This window comes from Salmo salar, chromosome ssa25, assembly GCF_905237065.1.
Source record: "Salmo salar chromosome ssa25, Ssal_v3.1, whole genome shotgun sequence".
Classification (NCBI taxonomy): domain Eukaryota; kingdom Metazoa; phylum Chordata; class Actinopteri; order Salmoniformes; family Salmonidae; genus Salmo; species Salmo salar.
This window is the reverse complement of record NC_059466.1, coordinates 51,068,468-51,083,038: the sequence shown is the minus strand read 5'-3', so window position 1 is coordinate 51,083,038 and position 14,571 is coordinate 51,068,468. Positions and strand designations below refer to the sequence as shown.

Sequence of the window (14,571 nt, the reverse complement as noted above, 5' to 3'; positions counted from 1 at the left end):
CCTACAGCGTTTTAGTAGCCCATATCCGTACCTTCAGGCTCTGATCAGGCCCTACACCCAAACAAGGGCACTGCGTTCATCCACCTCTGGCCTGCTGGCCCCCCTACCTCTGAGGAAGCACAGTTCCCGCTCAGCCCAGTCAAAACTGTTCGCTGCTCTGGCACCCCAATGGTGGAACAAGCTCCCTCACGACGCCAGGACAGCGGAGTCAATCACCACCTTCTGGAGACACCTGAAACCCCACCTCTTCAAGGAATACCTGGGATAGGATAAAGTAATCCTTCTAACCCCCCCCCCCCCCTTAAAAGATATAGATGTACTATTGTAAAGTGGTTGTTCCACTGTATATCATAAGGTGAATGCACCAATTTGTAAGTCGCTCTGGATAAGAGCGTCTGCTAAATGACTTAAATGTAAAATGTAATATTTCAAGTCAAAATCAACATTAGTAACTGTCAATGTCCAGAAGTGATTGGCGATCATATGAGATAATAATATGAACTTTGTGGACAGTAAAAGTAAAAATAAACATGATAAAAAGTACCTAAATAGCAAAGGTGGGTCGGAATACTCGTTGGATAGTTCCAATACCATAACAGATCACTAAGCTGATAGTCTAGGATACTTCAGGAGCCAATAAAAAAAGACCATCACCAATCCCCCAAGTCCCAGACAGGATGGCCCATTGCTCATATCTCCCAACTGAATCTCTCCATGGTTGTGTGGGTAGAGGGGGAGAGACAGGCAGAAGATAGGGGGTGGTGAGGTGAGGACAGTAATCTAGCTCTGTGGCAGTCTACGCTGCTGGGAACCCAATGAAGTTTCATTCTGCTGCATTCAGTGAAAAATTATACCCTCCCTCCATCTCCCTCTCTCCCTCTCTCTCTTATCCCCCTCCCTCCCTCCCTCCCTCCCTCCCTCCCTCCCTCCCTCCCTCCCTCCCTCTCTTATCCCCCTCCCTCCCTCCCCCCTCCCTCCCTCCCTCTCTCTCTTATCCCCCTCCCTCCCTCCATCCCTCTCTCCCTCCCTCTCTCTCTTATCCCCCTCCCTCCCTCCATCCCTCTCTCCCTCCCTCCCTCTCTCTCTGATGGAGGGAGTCGATAGAAAAGAGAGTTAATAGGGTCATCCTTAGCTAATATGTGGAAATGTGCTGCAGTGTTCAGTTTTTATGGTGTGTATTTTAGAGCGATGAGACACATCAAACCCATAAAGAAAATGAATTTCCGCCCAGCGCCAACATTTCAATTTTATTTGCCACTGATTCTCTCCTTCTCTCCCCTCCAGCCAATAGCCCAGCAGGCAGAGCACACATCTAACATCATTCCTCCTCCTCTCATCCTCCTCTCCTCCCTCCTCCTCCCCTCCCTCCTCTCCTCTCCTCCTCCTCCCTCCTCCTCTCCTCCCTCCTCTCATCCTCCTCTCCTCCCTCCTCCTCCCCTCCCTCCTCTCCTCCTCCTCTCCTCCCTCCTCTCATCCTCCTCTCCTCCCTCCTCCACCCCTCCCTCCTCTCCTCCTCCTCCTCCCTCCTCCTCTCCTCCCTCCTCTCATCCTCCTCTCCTCCCTCCTCCTCCCCTCCCTCCTCTCCTCCTCCTCCTCTCCTCCCTCCTCTCATCCTCCTCTCCTCCCTCCTCCACCCCTCCCTCCTCTCCTCCTCCTCCTCCCTCCTCCTATCCTCCCTCCTCTCATCCTCCTCTCCTCCTCTCCCTCCTCTCCTCCCTCCTCCTCTCCTCCCGCCTCCTCTCCTCCATCCTCCTCTCCCTCCTCTCCTCCCCCTCCTCTCCTCTCCTCCCTCCTCCTCTCCTCCATCCTCCTCTCCCTCCTCTCCTCCCTTCTCCTCTCCTCCATCCTCCTCTCCTCCCTCCTCCCTCCTCTCATCCTCCTCTCCCTCCTCTCCTCCCTCCTCCCTCCTCCTCTCCTCCATCCTCTCATCCTCCTCTCCTCCCTCCTCTCATCCTCCTCTCCTCCCTCATCTCATCCTCCTCCTCTCCTCTCCTCCCTCCTCTCCTCCCTACCATCCTCCCTCCTCTCCTCCGTCCTCCTCTCCTCCTCTTCTCCTCTCCTCCTCTCCTCCCTCCTCCTCTCATCCTCCTCTCCTCCCCTCTCATCCTCCTCTTCTCCTCTCCTCCTCCTCTCCTCCCTCCTCTTCTCCTCTCCTCCTCTCATCTCTCCCTACCGCTTCACAGTAAAACCCCTCTCTATCTATCATCCCTTTATTAAAGCATTTAAAGAGAGGAGGAATAGGATTATAGAGGTTGACTATCGCACAGAGAGGAGAATTTGGTGGGGAGATATCTGAGTATACTGTACGCTTGGTACTTCTGGTTCAACACTTTATATATAACCCAGCTGGTCATTACTATACTAACTAACTAACCTAGCTGGTCATTACTATACTAACTAACTAACTAACTAACTAACCCAGCTGGTCATTACTATACTAACTAACTAACCTAGCTGGTCATTACTATACTAACTAACTAACTAACCCAGCTGGTCATTACTATACTAACTAACTAACCTAGCTGGTCATTACTATACTAACTAACTAACCCAGCTGGTCATTACTATACTAACTAACTAACCTAGCTGGTCATTACTATACTAACTAACTAACCCAGCTGGTCATTACTATACTAACTAACTAACCCAGCTGGTCATTACTATACTAACTAACTAACCTAGCTGGTCATTACTATACTAACTAACTAACTAACCCAGCTGGTCATTACTATACTAACTAACTAACCTAGCTGGTCATTACTATACTAACTAACTAACCCAGCTGGTCATTACTATACTAACTAACTAACCTAGCTGGTCATTACTATACTAACTAACTAACCCAGCTGGTCATTACTATACTAACTAGCTAACTAACCTAGCTGGTCATTACCATACTAACTAACTAACCTAGCTGGTCATTACCATACTAACTAACTAACCTAGCTGGTCATTACTATACTAACTAACTAACCTAGCTGGTCATTACTATACTAACTAACTAACCTAGCTGGTCATTACTATACTAACTAACTAACTAACCCAGCTGGTCATTACTATACTAACTAACTAACCTAGCTGGTCATTACCATACTAACTAACTAACCCAGCTGGTCATTACTATACTAACTAACTAACCTAGCTGGTCATTACTATACTAACTAACTAACCTAGCTGGTCATAACTATACTAACTAACTAACCTAGCTGGTCATTACTATACTAACTAACTAACCTAGCTGGTCATTACTATACTAACTAACTAACTAACCCAGCTGGTCATTACTATACTAACTAACTAACCTAGCTGGTCATTACTATACTAACTAACTAACCTAGCTGGTCATTACCATACTAACTAACTAACCTAGCTGGTCATTACTATACTAACTAACTAACCTAACTGGTCATTACTATACTAACTAACTAACCTAACTGGTCATTACTATACTAACTAACCTAACTGGTCATTACTATACTAACTAACTAACCTAACTGGTCATTACTATACTAACTAACCTAACTGGTCATTACTATACTAACTAACCTAACTGGTCATTACTATACTAACTAACTAACCTAACTGGTCATTACTATACTAACTAACCTAACTGGTCATTACTATACTACCTAACTAACCTAACTGGTCATTACTATACTGTCTTTAACTAACCTAACTGGTCATTACTATACTAACTAACTAACCTAACTGGTCATTACTATACTAACTAACTAACCTAACTGGTCATTACTATACTGTCTTTAACTAACCTAACTGGTCATTACTACACTAACTAACCTAACTGGTCATTACTATACTAACTAACTAACCTAGCTGGTCATTACTATACTAACTAACTAACCTAACTGGTCATTACTATACTAACTAACCTAACTGGTCATTACTATACTAACTAACTAACCTAGCTGGTCATTACTATACTGTCTTTAACTAACCTAGCTGGTCATTACTATACTAACTAACTAACCTAACTGGTCATTACTATACACTAACTAACCTAACTGGTCATTACTATACTAACTAACCTAACTGGTCATTACTATACTAACTAACCTAGCTGGTCATTACTATACTGTCTTTAACTAACCTAGCTGGTCATTACTATACTAACTAACTAACCTAACTGGTCATTACTATACACTAACTAACCTAACTGGTCATTACTATACTAACTAACCTAACTGGTCATTACTATACTAACTAACCTAACTGGTCATTACTATACACTAACTAACCTAGCTGGTCATTACTATACACTAACTAACCTAACTGGTCATTAATATACACTAACTAACCTAACTGGTCATTACTATACTAACTAACTAACTAACCTAACTGGTCATTACTATACTAACTAACTAACCTAACTGGTCATTACTATACTGTCTTTAACTAACCTAGCTGGTCATTACTATACTAACTAACTAACCTAACTGGTCATTACTATACTAACTAACTAACCTAACTGGTCATTACTATACTAACTAACTAACCTAACTGGTCATTACTACACTAACTAACCTAACTGGTCATTACTATACTGTCTTTAACTAACCTAGCTGGTCATTTACACCTGGATCTTGCAGCTAACTAGCTGCTACCTGAGTGACTATTGGCAACGTCGGTCACGGAATTAACACACATTATTACGGAGCTAGCCAGCTAGCCAGCTGAAGAGTTCCGTCAGCCACTCCTGGGCTATTCCTGAGCTAGCCAGCTGAAGTGTCTCCTGGGCTACAACTCACCTATCCTGACCCGTTTTACTGCCGATGCGGAGCCCCATCGGGTCTTCACGACTGGACCACCGACGTTATCTGCCCGAGGGAGTTATCCAACTGGCCCCTCCGTCGCGACGTAACCTGATCGCCCATCTGCGGCCCGCTAATCGTTAGCTGTCTTTTCGGCTGCGATCTGAATAGGTCTATCGGACACTTTTCTTGGGCCACTATAACTAACTATTTTGCCAACTTGGACTGGTCCCCCCTTCCACACGGAACCCCACTAACCCACAGACGGAAACGCACGAGGTGGCTAAAAACAGACCTCCCTCCCATCTTCCACCAGCTTGCTACCTATGGCCCGGCTAGCTGTCTGAATCTCACTGGACCCTTTGATCACTCGGCTAAGCATGCCTCTCCTTAATGTCAATATGCCTTCTCCATTGCTGTTCTGGTTAGTGTTTATTGGCTTATTTCACTGTAGAGCCTCTAGCCCTGCTCATTATACCTTATCCAACCTCTCAGTTCCTCCACCCACACATGCTATGACATCTTCTGGTTTCAATGATGTTTCTAGAGACAATATCTCTCTCATAATCACTAAATGCCTAGGTTTACCTCCTCTGTACTCACATCCCACCATACCTTTGTCTGTACATTATACCTTGAAGCTATTTTGTCGCCCCCAGAAACCTGCTCCTTTTTCTCTCTATTCTGGACGTCACAGACGACCAATTCTTATAGCTTTTAGCCGTAACCTCATACTTATTCTTCTCTGCTCCTCTGGGGATGTAGAGGTGAATCCAGGCCCTGCAGTGCCTGGCTCCACTCCTACTCCCCAGGCGCTCTCTTTTGATGACTTCTGTAACCGTGATTAGCCTTGGTTTCATGCATGTTAACATTAGAAGCCTTCTCCCTAAGTTTGTTTTATTCACTGCTTTAGCACACTCTGCCAACCCGGATGTCCTAGCTGTGTCTGAATCTTGGCTGAGGAAGTCCACCAAAAACTCTGAAATCTTCATCCCTAACTACAACGTTTTCAGACAAGATAGAACGACCAAAGGGGGCGGTGTTGCAATCTACTGCAGAGATAGCATGCAGAGTTCTGTCCTGCTATCCAGGTCTGTACCCAAACAATTTTTTTTTAAATGCCTTCCTCTCCATCTTAAATAAGCATGCCCCTTTCAAGAAATTTAGAACCAGGAACAGATATAGCCCTTGGTTCTCCCCAGACCTGACTGCCCTTAACCAACACAAAAATATCCTGTGGCGTTCTGCATTAGCATCGAACTGCCCCCGCGATATGCAACTTTTTAGGGAAGTTAGAAACCAATACACACAGGCAGTTAGAAACGCCAAGGCTAGCTTTTTCAAACAGAAATTCGCTTCGTGCAACTCCAACTCTAAAAAGTTCTGGGACATTGTAAAGTCCATGGAGAATAAGAACACCTCCTCCCAACTGCCCACTGCACTGAGGATAGGAAACTCTGTCACCACCGATAAGCCCACTATAATTGAGAATTTCAACAAGCATTTTTCTACGGCTGGCCATGCTTTCCACCTAACTACCCCTACTGCATTCAACAGCACTGCACCCCCCACAGCTACTCGCCCAAGCCTCCCCCATTTCTCCTTCTCCCAAATCCATTCAGCTGATGTTCTGAAAGAGCTGCAAAATCTGGACCCCTACAAATCAGCTGGGCTTGACAATCTGGATCCTTTCTTTCTAAAATTATCTGCCGAAATTATTGCAACCCCTATTACTAGCCTGTTCAACCTCTCTTTCGTGTCGTCTGAGATTCCCATAGATTGGAAAGCAGCTGCTGTCATCCCCCTCTTCAAAGGAGGTGACACTCTTGACCCAAATTGCTACAGACCTATATCCATCCTACCCTGCCTTTCTAAGGTCTTCGAAAGCCAAGTTAACAAACAGATTACCGACCATTTCGAATCCCACCGCACCCTCTCCGCTATGCAATCTGGTTTCAGAGCTGGTCATGGGTGCACCTCAGCCACGCTCAGGGTCCTAAACGACATCGTAACCGCCATCGATAAGAAACAATACTGTGCTGCCGTATTCATTGACCTGGCCAAAGCTTTTGACTCTGTTAATCACCACATCCTCATCGGCAGACTCAGTAGCCTTGGTTTCTCAAACGATTGCGTCGCCTGGTTCACCAACTACTTCTCTGACAGAGTTCAGTGTGTCAAATCGGAGGGCCTACTGTCTGGACCTCTGGCAGTCTCTATGGGGGTACCACAGGGTTCAATTCTTGGGCCAACTCTTTTCTCTGTATACATCAATGATGTCGCTCTTGCTGCTGGTGAATCTCTGATCCACCTCTACGCAGACGACACCATTCTGTATACTTCTGGCCCTTCTTTGGACACTGTGTTAACAACCCTCCAGACGAGCTTCAATGCCATTCAACTCTCCTTCCGTGGTCTCCAACTGCTCCTAAACACAAGTAAAACTAAATGCATGCTCTTCAACCGATCGCTGCCTGCACCTGCCCGCCTGTCCAGCATCACTTCTCTGGACGGTTCTAACTTAGAATTTGTGGACAACTACAAATACCTAGGTGTCTGGTTAGACCGTAAACTCTCCTTCCAGACTCACATCAATCATCTCCAATCCAAAGTGAAATCTCGAATTGGCTTCCTATTTCGCAACAAAGCATCCTTCACTCATGCTGCCAAACATACCCTCGTAAAACTGACCATCCTACCAATCCTCGACTTCGGCGATGTCATTTACAAAATAGCTTCCAATACCCTACTCAACAAGCTGGATGCAGTCTATCACAGTGCCATCCGTTTTGTCACCAAAGCCCCATATACTACCCACCACTGCGACCTGTACGCTCTCGTTGGCTGGCCTTCGCTTCATAATCGTCGCCAAACACATTGGCTCCAGGTCATCTACAAGACCCTGCTAGGTAAAGTCCCCCCTTATCTCCGCTCACTGGTCACCATAGCAGCACCCACCTGTAGCACGCGCTCCAGCAGGTATATCTCTCTGGTCACCCCTAAAGCCAACTCCTCCTTTGGTCGTCTCTCCTTCCAGTTCTCTGCTGCCAATGACTGGAACGAACTACAAAAATCTCTGAAACTGGAAACACTTATCTCCCTCACTGGCTTTAAGCACCAACTGTCAGAGCAGCTCACAGATCACTGCACCTGTACATAGCCCATCTATAATTTAGCCCAAACAACTACCTCTTCCCCTACTGTATTTATTTATTTTATTTATTTTGCTCCTTTGCACCATATTATTTCAATTTTATCTCTGAACTTTCTTCAAACTACAAATCTACCATTCCAGTGTTTTTCTTGCTATACTTTATTTACTTTGCCACCATGGCATTTTTTTGCCTTTACCTCCCTTATCTCACATCATTTGCTCACATTGTATATAATCTTATTTTTATTTATATTTTTTTTCTACTGCATCATTGACTGTATGTTGTTTTACTCCATGTGTAACTCTGTGTTGTTGTATGTTGTCGAACTGCTTTGCTTTATCTTGGCCAGGTCGCAATTGTAAATGAGAACTTGTTCTCAACTTGCCTACCTGGTTAAATAAAGGTGAAATAAAATAAATAAATAAAAATTACTATACTGTCTAACTAACCCAGCTGGTCATTACTATACTAACTAACCTAGCTGGTCATTACTATACTGTCTAACTAACCTAACTGGTCATTACTATACTGTCTTTAACTAACCTAGCTGGTCATTACTATACTGTCTAACTAACCCAGCTGGTCATTACTATACTGTCTAACTAACCCAGCTGGTCATTACTATACTAACTAACCTAGCTGGTCATTACTATACTGTCTTTAACTAACCTAGCTGGTCATTACTATACTGTCTAACTAACCCAGCTGGTCATTACTATACTAACTAACCTAGCTGGTCATTACTATACTGTCTAACTAACCTAGCTGGTCATTACTATACTGTCTAACTAACCCAGCTGGTCATTACTATACTAACTAACCTAGCTGGTCATTACTATACTGTCTAACTAACCTAACTGGTCATTACTATACTGTCTTTAACTAACCTAGCTGGTCATTACTATACTGTCTAACTAACCCAGCTGGTCATTACTATACTGTCTAACTAACCCAGCTGGTCATTACTATACTAACTAACCTAGCTGGTCATTACTATACTGTCTTTAACTAACCTAGCTGGTCATTACTATACTGTCTAACTAACCCAGCTGGTCATTACTATACTAACTAACCTAGCTGGTCATTACTATACTGTCTAACTAACCTAGCTGGTCATTACTATACTGTCTAACTAACCCAGCTGGTCATTACTATACTAACTAACCTAGCTGGTCATTACTATACTGTCTAACTAACCTAACTGGTCATTACTATACTGTCTTTAACTAACCAGCCTCCCCCATCTCTTTGTATTTAGGGAGACACCATCGTTCCCCCATCTCTTTGTACAGTACTTAGTTAAACCATGTTAGGCAGCGTTCCCCAACTGGCAGCCCATAAAACAATGGAGAAATATATACTGTATACCAGGGGGATACGGAGAAATATATACTGTATACCAGGGGGATACGGAGAAATATATACTGTATACCAGGGGGATACGGAGAAATATATACTGTATACCAGGGGGATACGGAGAAATATATACTGTATACCAGGGGGATATGGAGAAATATATACTGTATACCAGGGGGATATGGAGAAATATATACTGTATACCAGGGGGATATGGAGAAAGAGATAATGTATACCAGGGGGATATGGAGAAACATATACTGTATACCAGGGGGATATGGAGAAAGAGATACTGTATACCAGGGGGATATGGAGAAATATATACTGTATACCAGGGGGATACGGAGAAATATATACTGTATACCAGGGGGATACGGAGAAATATATACTGGATACCAGGGGGATATGGAGAAATATATACTGTATACCAGGGGGATATGGAGAAATATATACTGTATACCAGGGGGATACGGAGAAATATATACTGGATACCAGGGGGATATGGAGAAAGATATACTGTATACCAGGGGGATACGGAGAAATATATACTGTATACCAGGGGGATACGGAAAATGGGGGGGAGCAGTGAAACTGGCTTCCAGGTCCAGAGTTGAGTTTGAGGGCTTTACGAGATGGGAGAAGTGTGAACCAGAGTATTCAGTAAATGTCTTACCCAGGTCCATGCTCTTGGAGGACTTGGTGTGGTGGTACTGAAACTGGGCCGGCTGTGGTCCAGGGATGGGCCTGGTAGAGCTCTCCCCTGGGGCTGGTCCAGGGATGGGCCTGGTAGAGCTCTCCCCTGGGACTGGTCCAGGGATGGGCCTGGTAGAGCTCTCCCCTGGGGCTGGTCCAGGGATGGGCCTGGTGGAGCTCTCCCCTGGGGCTGGTCCAGGGATGGGCCTGGTGGAGCTCTCCCCTGGGGCTGGTCCAGGGATGGGCCTGGTAGAGCTCTCCCCTGGGGCTGGTCCAGGGATGGGCCTGGTGGAGCTCTCCCCTGGGGCTGGTCCAGAGATGGGCCTGGTAGAGCTCTCCCCTGGGGCTGGACTCAGACCTTCCTGACGAGGAGATATAAGATTCAACTCCTCTTCGTCATCCTCTTCACCAACGTGGACGGAACTCCCATTAAAGACTGAAGAGGAGGACAGAAATCACAGAGCAAACCATTGGACACATTATAAGGAATTGGTTGTTATTTCAGGACTGAGATTAATGTCTGGTGTATTTCTGCCGATAACGGAAAATCATTCCGCACGGGTTTTAATCTGGGCTGAGACACGGTTGTGTACTAGGGTCAATGGCAGAACTGAAGGGTTCAGGTGGTTCTGTGGAAAGAGATATTGGTTTGGTTATCAGCTTTAATATAACCAACGCATTTCAACATATTTTGGGGTCATTTTAGCAGATGCTCTTATCCTGACTTAGCAGACGCTTTAGCAGACGCTCTTATTATGACTTACAATCAGACGTTTACATCATTCACAACGCAGAGTCGCGGCTTCATAGTATTTACTCTGAACCAGACTTAAAAACCTGACTTTGTGGATATGTGTGTGTGTGTGTGTGCGTGTGTGTGTGTGTGTGTGTGTGTGTGTGTGTGTGTGTGTGTGTGTGTGTGTGTGTGTGAGTGAATGTGATAGTGAGACCACAGAGTTTCTAAACCCAGAGGCTCAACTTCACAAGACTTTCAGGAAGCAGACCAAACCGACCAGGCCAGAGTTTGGGGTTTCAGAAGTAGAGGTCGACTGATTAATCGGAATGGCCGATTAATTAGGGCCGATTTCAAAGTTTTCATATCAATCGATAAATCGGTATTTTTGGCCACCGATTTGACGATTTTTTATTTTATTTTTATATTTAGAGCTAGGAAAGTCAGGTTAAGAACACATTCTTATTTTCAATGACGGCCTAGGAACAGTGGGTTAACTGCCTTGTTCAGGGGCAGAACGACAGATTTTTACCTTGTCAGCTCGGGGGATTCAATCTTGCAACCTTACGGTTAACTAGTCCAACGCTCTAACCACCTGCTTTACATTGCACTCCACGAGGAGCCTGCCTGTTACGCGAATGCAGTAAGAAGACAAGGTAAGTTGCTAGCTAGCATTAAACTTATCTTATAAAAAACAATCAATAAATCATAATCACTAGTTAACTACACATGGTTGATGATATTACCAGTTTATCTAGCCTGTCCTGCATTGCATATAATCGATGCGGTGCGCATTCGCGAAAAAGGACTGTCGTTGCTCCAACGTGTACCTAACCATAAACATCAATGTCTTTCTTAAAAATCAATACACAAGTATATATTTTTAAACCTGCATATTTAGTTAATATTGCCTGCTAACATGAATTTCTTTTAACTAGGGAAAATGTGTCACTTCTCTTGCAAACAGAGTCAGGGTATATGCAGCAGTTTGGGCCGCCTGGCTCGTTGCGAACTGTGAAGACTATTTCTTCCTAACAAAGGACAGCCGACTTCGCCAAACGGGGGATGATTTAACAAAAGCGCATTTGTGAAAAAAAGCATAATTGTTGCACGACTGTACCTAACCATAAACATCAATGCCTTTCTTAAAATCAATACACAGAAGTATATATTTTTAAACCTGCATATTTAGCTAAAAGAAATCCAGGTTAGAATATTGAAGACTCATGTTAAAAGGAACCACCAGCTTTCATATTTTCTCATGTTCTGAGCAAGGAACTTAAACGTTAGCTTTTTTACATGGCACATATTGCACTTTTACTTTCTTCTCCAACACTGTGTTTTTGCATTATTTAAACCCAATTGAACATGTTTGATTATTTATTTGAGGCTAAATTGATTTTATTTATGTATTATATTAAGTTAAAATAAGTGTTCATTCAGTATTGTTGTAATTGTCATTATTACAAACCTGTTTTTTTATTTTGAATTTTAAATTTTTTTATTATTCTTTATTTTAAATGTGTTAAATTGGCCGATTAATCGGCATCGGATTTTTTTGGTCCTCCAATAATCGGTGTTGGCGTTGGAAAATCATAATCGGTCGGCCTCTATTCAGAAGTCAATGAGAAAAGTGAGAAGAAAAAAAAAAATATTCAATTAGTTTGTAATTTTCTCTAAATCTAAAGACACAACCTAAAGTTGTGTAAAAGATTCAAAACAATGTTTTAAATAGTTAAACATGTTATTAACTAATCAACCTCGTCACAATGAAACCTTTTCATTTTCGTCCCCTCACAAAAAAAACAAAAAAACGTTATAGCGAAGAAATGCATTTGATTGGACGGCCTGCACGTTAGCAGGTCGACACGAGACGACCGTTAGACTCGCTGACGTGAGATCAGCTAGCCGGCGTCGCCATGACATCACCTACAGGGCGTGGTCGGGGATTTACATCGGAGAAGCAGATTCCAGACACCTTCATACTATGCATTATTTGGTGAGATGTGAGTGTGTTCATATGCACGGCATATCATCTGGGTATATACAGTAGTGTATGGAGTAGATATGTATGGAGTAGATATGTATGGGGTAGATATGTACAGTAGTGTATGGAGTAGATATGTATGGAGTAGATATGTATGGAGTAGATATGTGTGGAGTAGATATGTATGGAGTAGATATGTACAGTAGTGTATGGAGTAGATATGTATGGAGTAGATATGTACAGTAGTGTATGGAGTAGATATGTATGGAGTAATAGCCTCAGTAAACAGTAATAGTAAACAATAAACAGCCGCAGTAAACAACAGCCGCAGTAAACAACAGCCGCAGTAAACAACAGCCTCTCTCTAGGACTGGGTGAATTTTATACATCTAATGGTGTGTTTGCATAGCATTAGTCCTGTTTGCATATCATTAGTCCTGTTTGCATAGCATTAGTCCTGTTTACATAGCATTAGTCCTGTTTGCATAGCATTAGTCCTGTTTGCATAGCATTAGTCCTGTTTGCATAGCATTAGTCCTGTTTACATAGCATTAGTCCTGTTTGCATATCATTAGTCCTGTTTGCATATCATTAGTCCTGTTTGCATAGCATTAGTCCTGTTTGCATAGCATTAGTCCTGTTTACATAGCATTAGTCCTGTTTACATAGCATTAGTCCTGTTTGCATAGCATTAGTCCTGTTTGCATAGCATTAGTCCTGTTTGCATAGCATTAGTCCTGTTTACATACCATTAGTCACCAAGATAGCTCTATCCGCTCCAGCCACCCAGTCAGATCTAGCCACTCCCCCAGTTAGATCTAGCCACTCCCCCACTCAGATCTAACCCCTCCCCCAGTTAGCTCTAGCCCCTCCCCAGTTAACTCTAGCCACTCCCCCAGTTAGCTCTAGCCCCTCCCCCAGTTAGCTCTAGCCACTCCCCCAGTTAGCTCTAGCCCCTCCCCCAGTTAGCTCTAGCCACTCCCCCACTCAGATCTAGCCACGCCCCCAGTTAGATCTAGCCCCTCCCCAGTTAACTCTAGCCCCTCCCCAGTTAGCTCTAGCCACTCCCCCACTCAGATCTAGCCACTCCCCCACTCAGATCTAGCCACGCCCCCAGTTAGATCTAGCCCCTCCCCAGTTAACTATAGCCCCTCCCCCAGTTAGCTCTAGCCACTCCCCCACTCAGATCTAGCCACTCCCCCAGTTAGATCTAGCCGATACAGATTATTGGAGGACCAAAAAAAGCCGATATTTTTATATATATACAGCTCAAAAAAATTAAGGGAACACTTAAACAACACAATGTAACTCCAAGTCAATCACACTTCTGTGAAATCAAACTGTACACTTAGGAAGCAACACTGATTGACAATACATTTCACATGCTGTTGTGCAAATGGAATAGACAACAGGTGGAAATTATAGGCAATTAGCAAGACACGCCCAATAAAGGAGTGGTTCTGCAGGTGGGGACCACTGACCACTTCTCAGTTCTTATGCTTACTGGCTGATGTTTTGGTCACTTTTGAATGCTGGCGGTGCTTTCACTCTAGTGGTAGCATGAGACGGAGTCTACAACCCACACAAGTGGCTCAGGTAGTGCAGCTCATCCAGGACGGCACATCAATGCGAGCTGTGGCAAGAAGGTTTGCTGTGTCTGTCAGCGTAGTGTCCAGAGCATGGAGGCGCTACCAGGAGACAGGCCAGTACATCAGGAGACGTGGAGGAGGCCGTAGGAGGGCAAAACCCCGCAGCAGGACCGCTACCTCAGCCTTTGTGTAAGGAGGAGCAGGAGGAGCACTGCCAGAGCCCTGCAAAATGACCTCCAGCAGGCCACAAATGTGCATGTGTCTGCTCAAACGGTCAGAAACAGACTCC

At 44.1% G+C, this 14,571-nt stretch overlaps 1 protein-coding gene across 4 annotated transcripts in view; it reads right to left on the bottom strand.

The window, feature by feature from the left end:
- Positions 1 to 14,571, bottom strand: part of pard3bb (par-3 family cell polarity regulator beta b) — a 631,603-nt gene that overhangs the window by 306,491 nt on the left and 310,541 nt on the right. For all 4 annotated transcript variants that reach the window (XM_045707870.1, XM_045707869.1, XM_045707871.1 and 1 more), the window contains one exon: positions 9,954 to 10,409. In XM_045707870.1, coding sequence (XP_045563826.1) covers positions 9,954 to 10,409 — 456 coding nt within the window. The remainder of the gene's footprint in view (positions 1 to 9,953; positions 10,410 to 14,571) is intronic.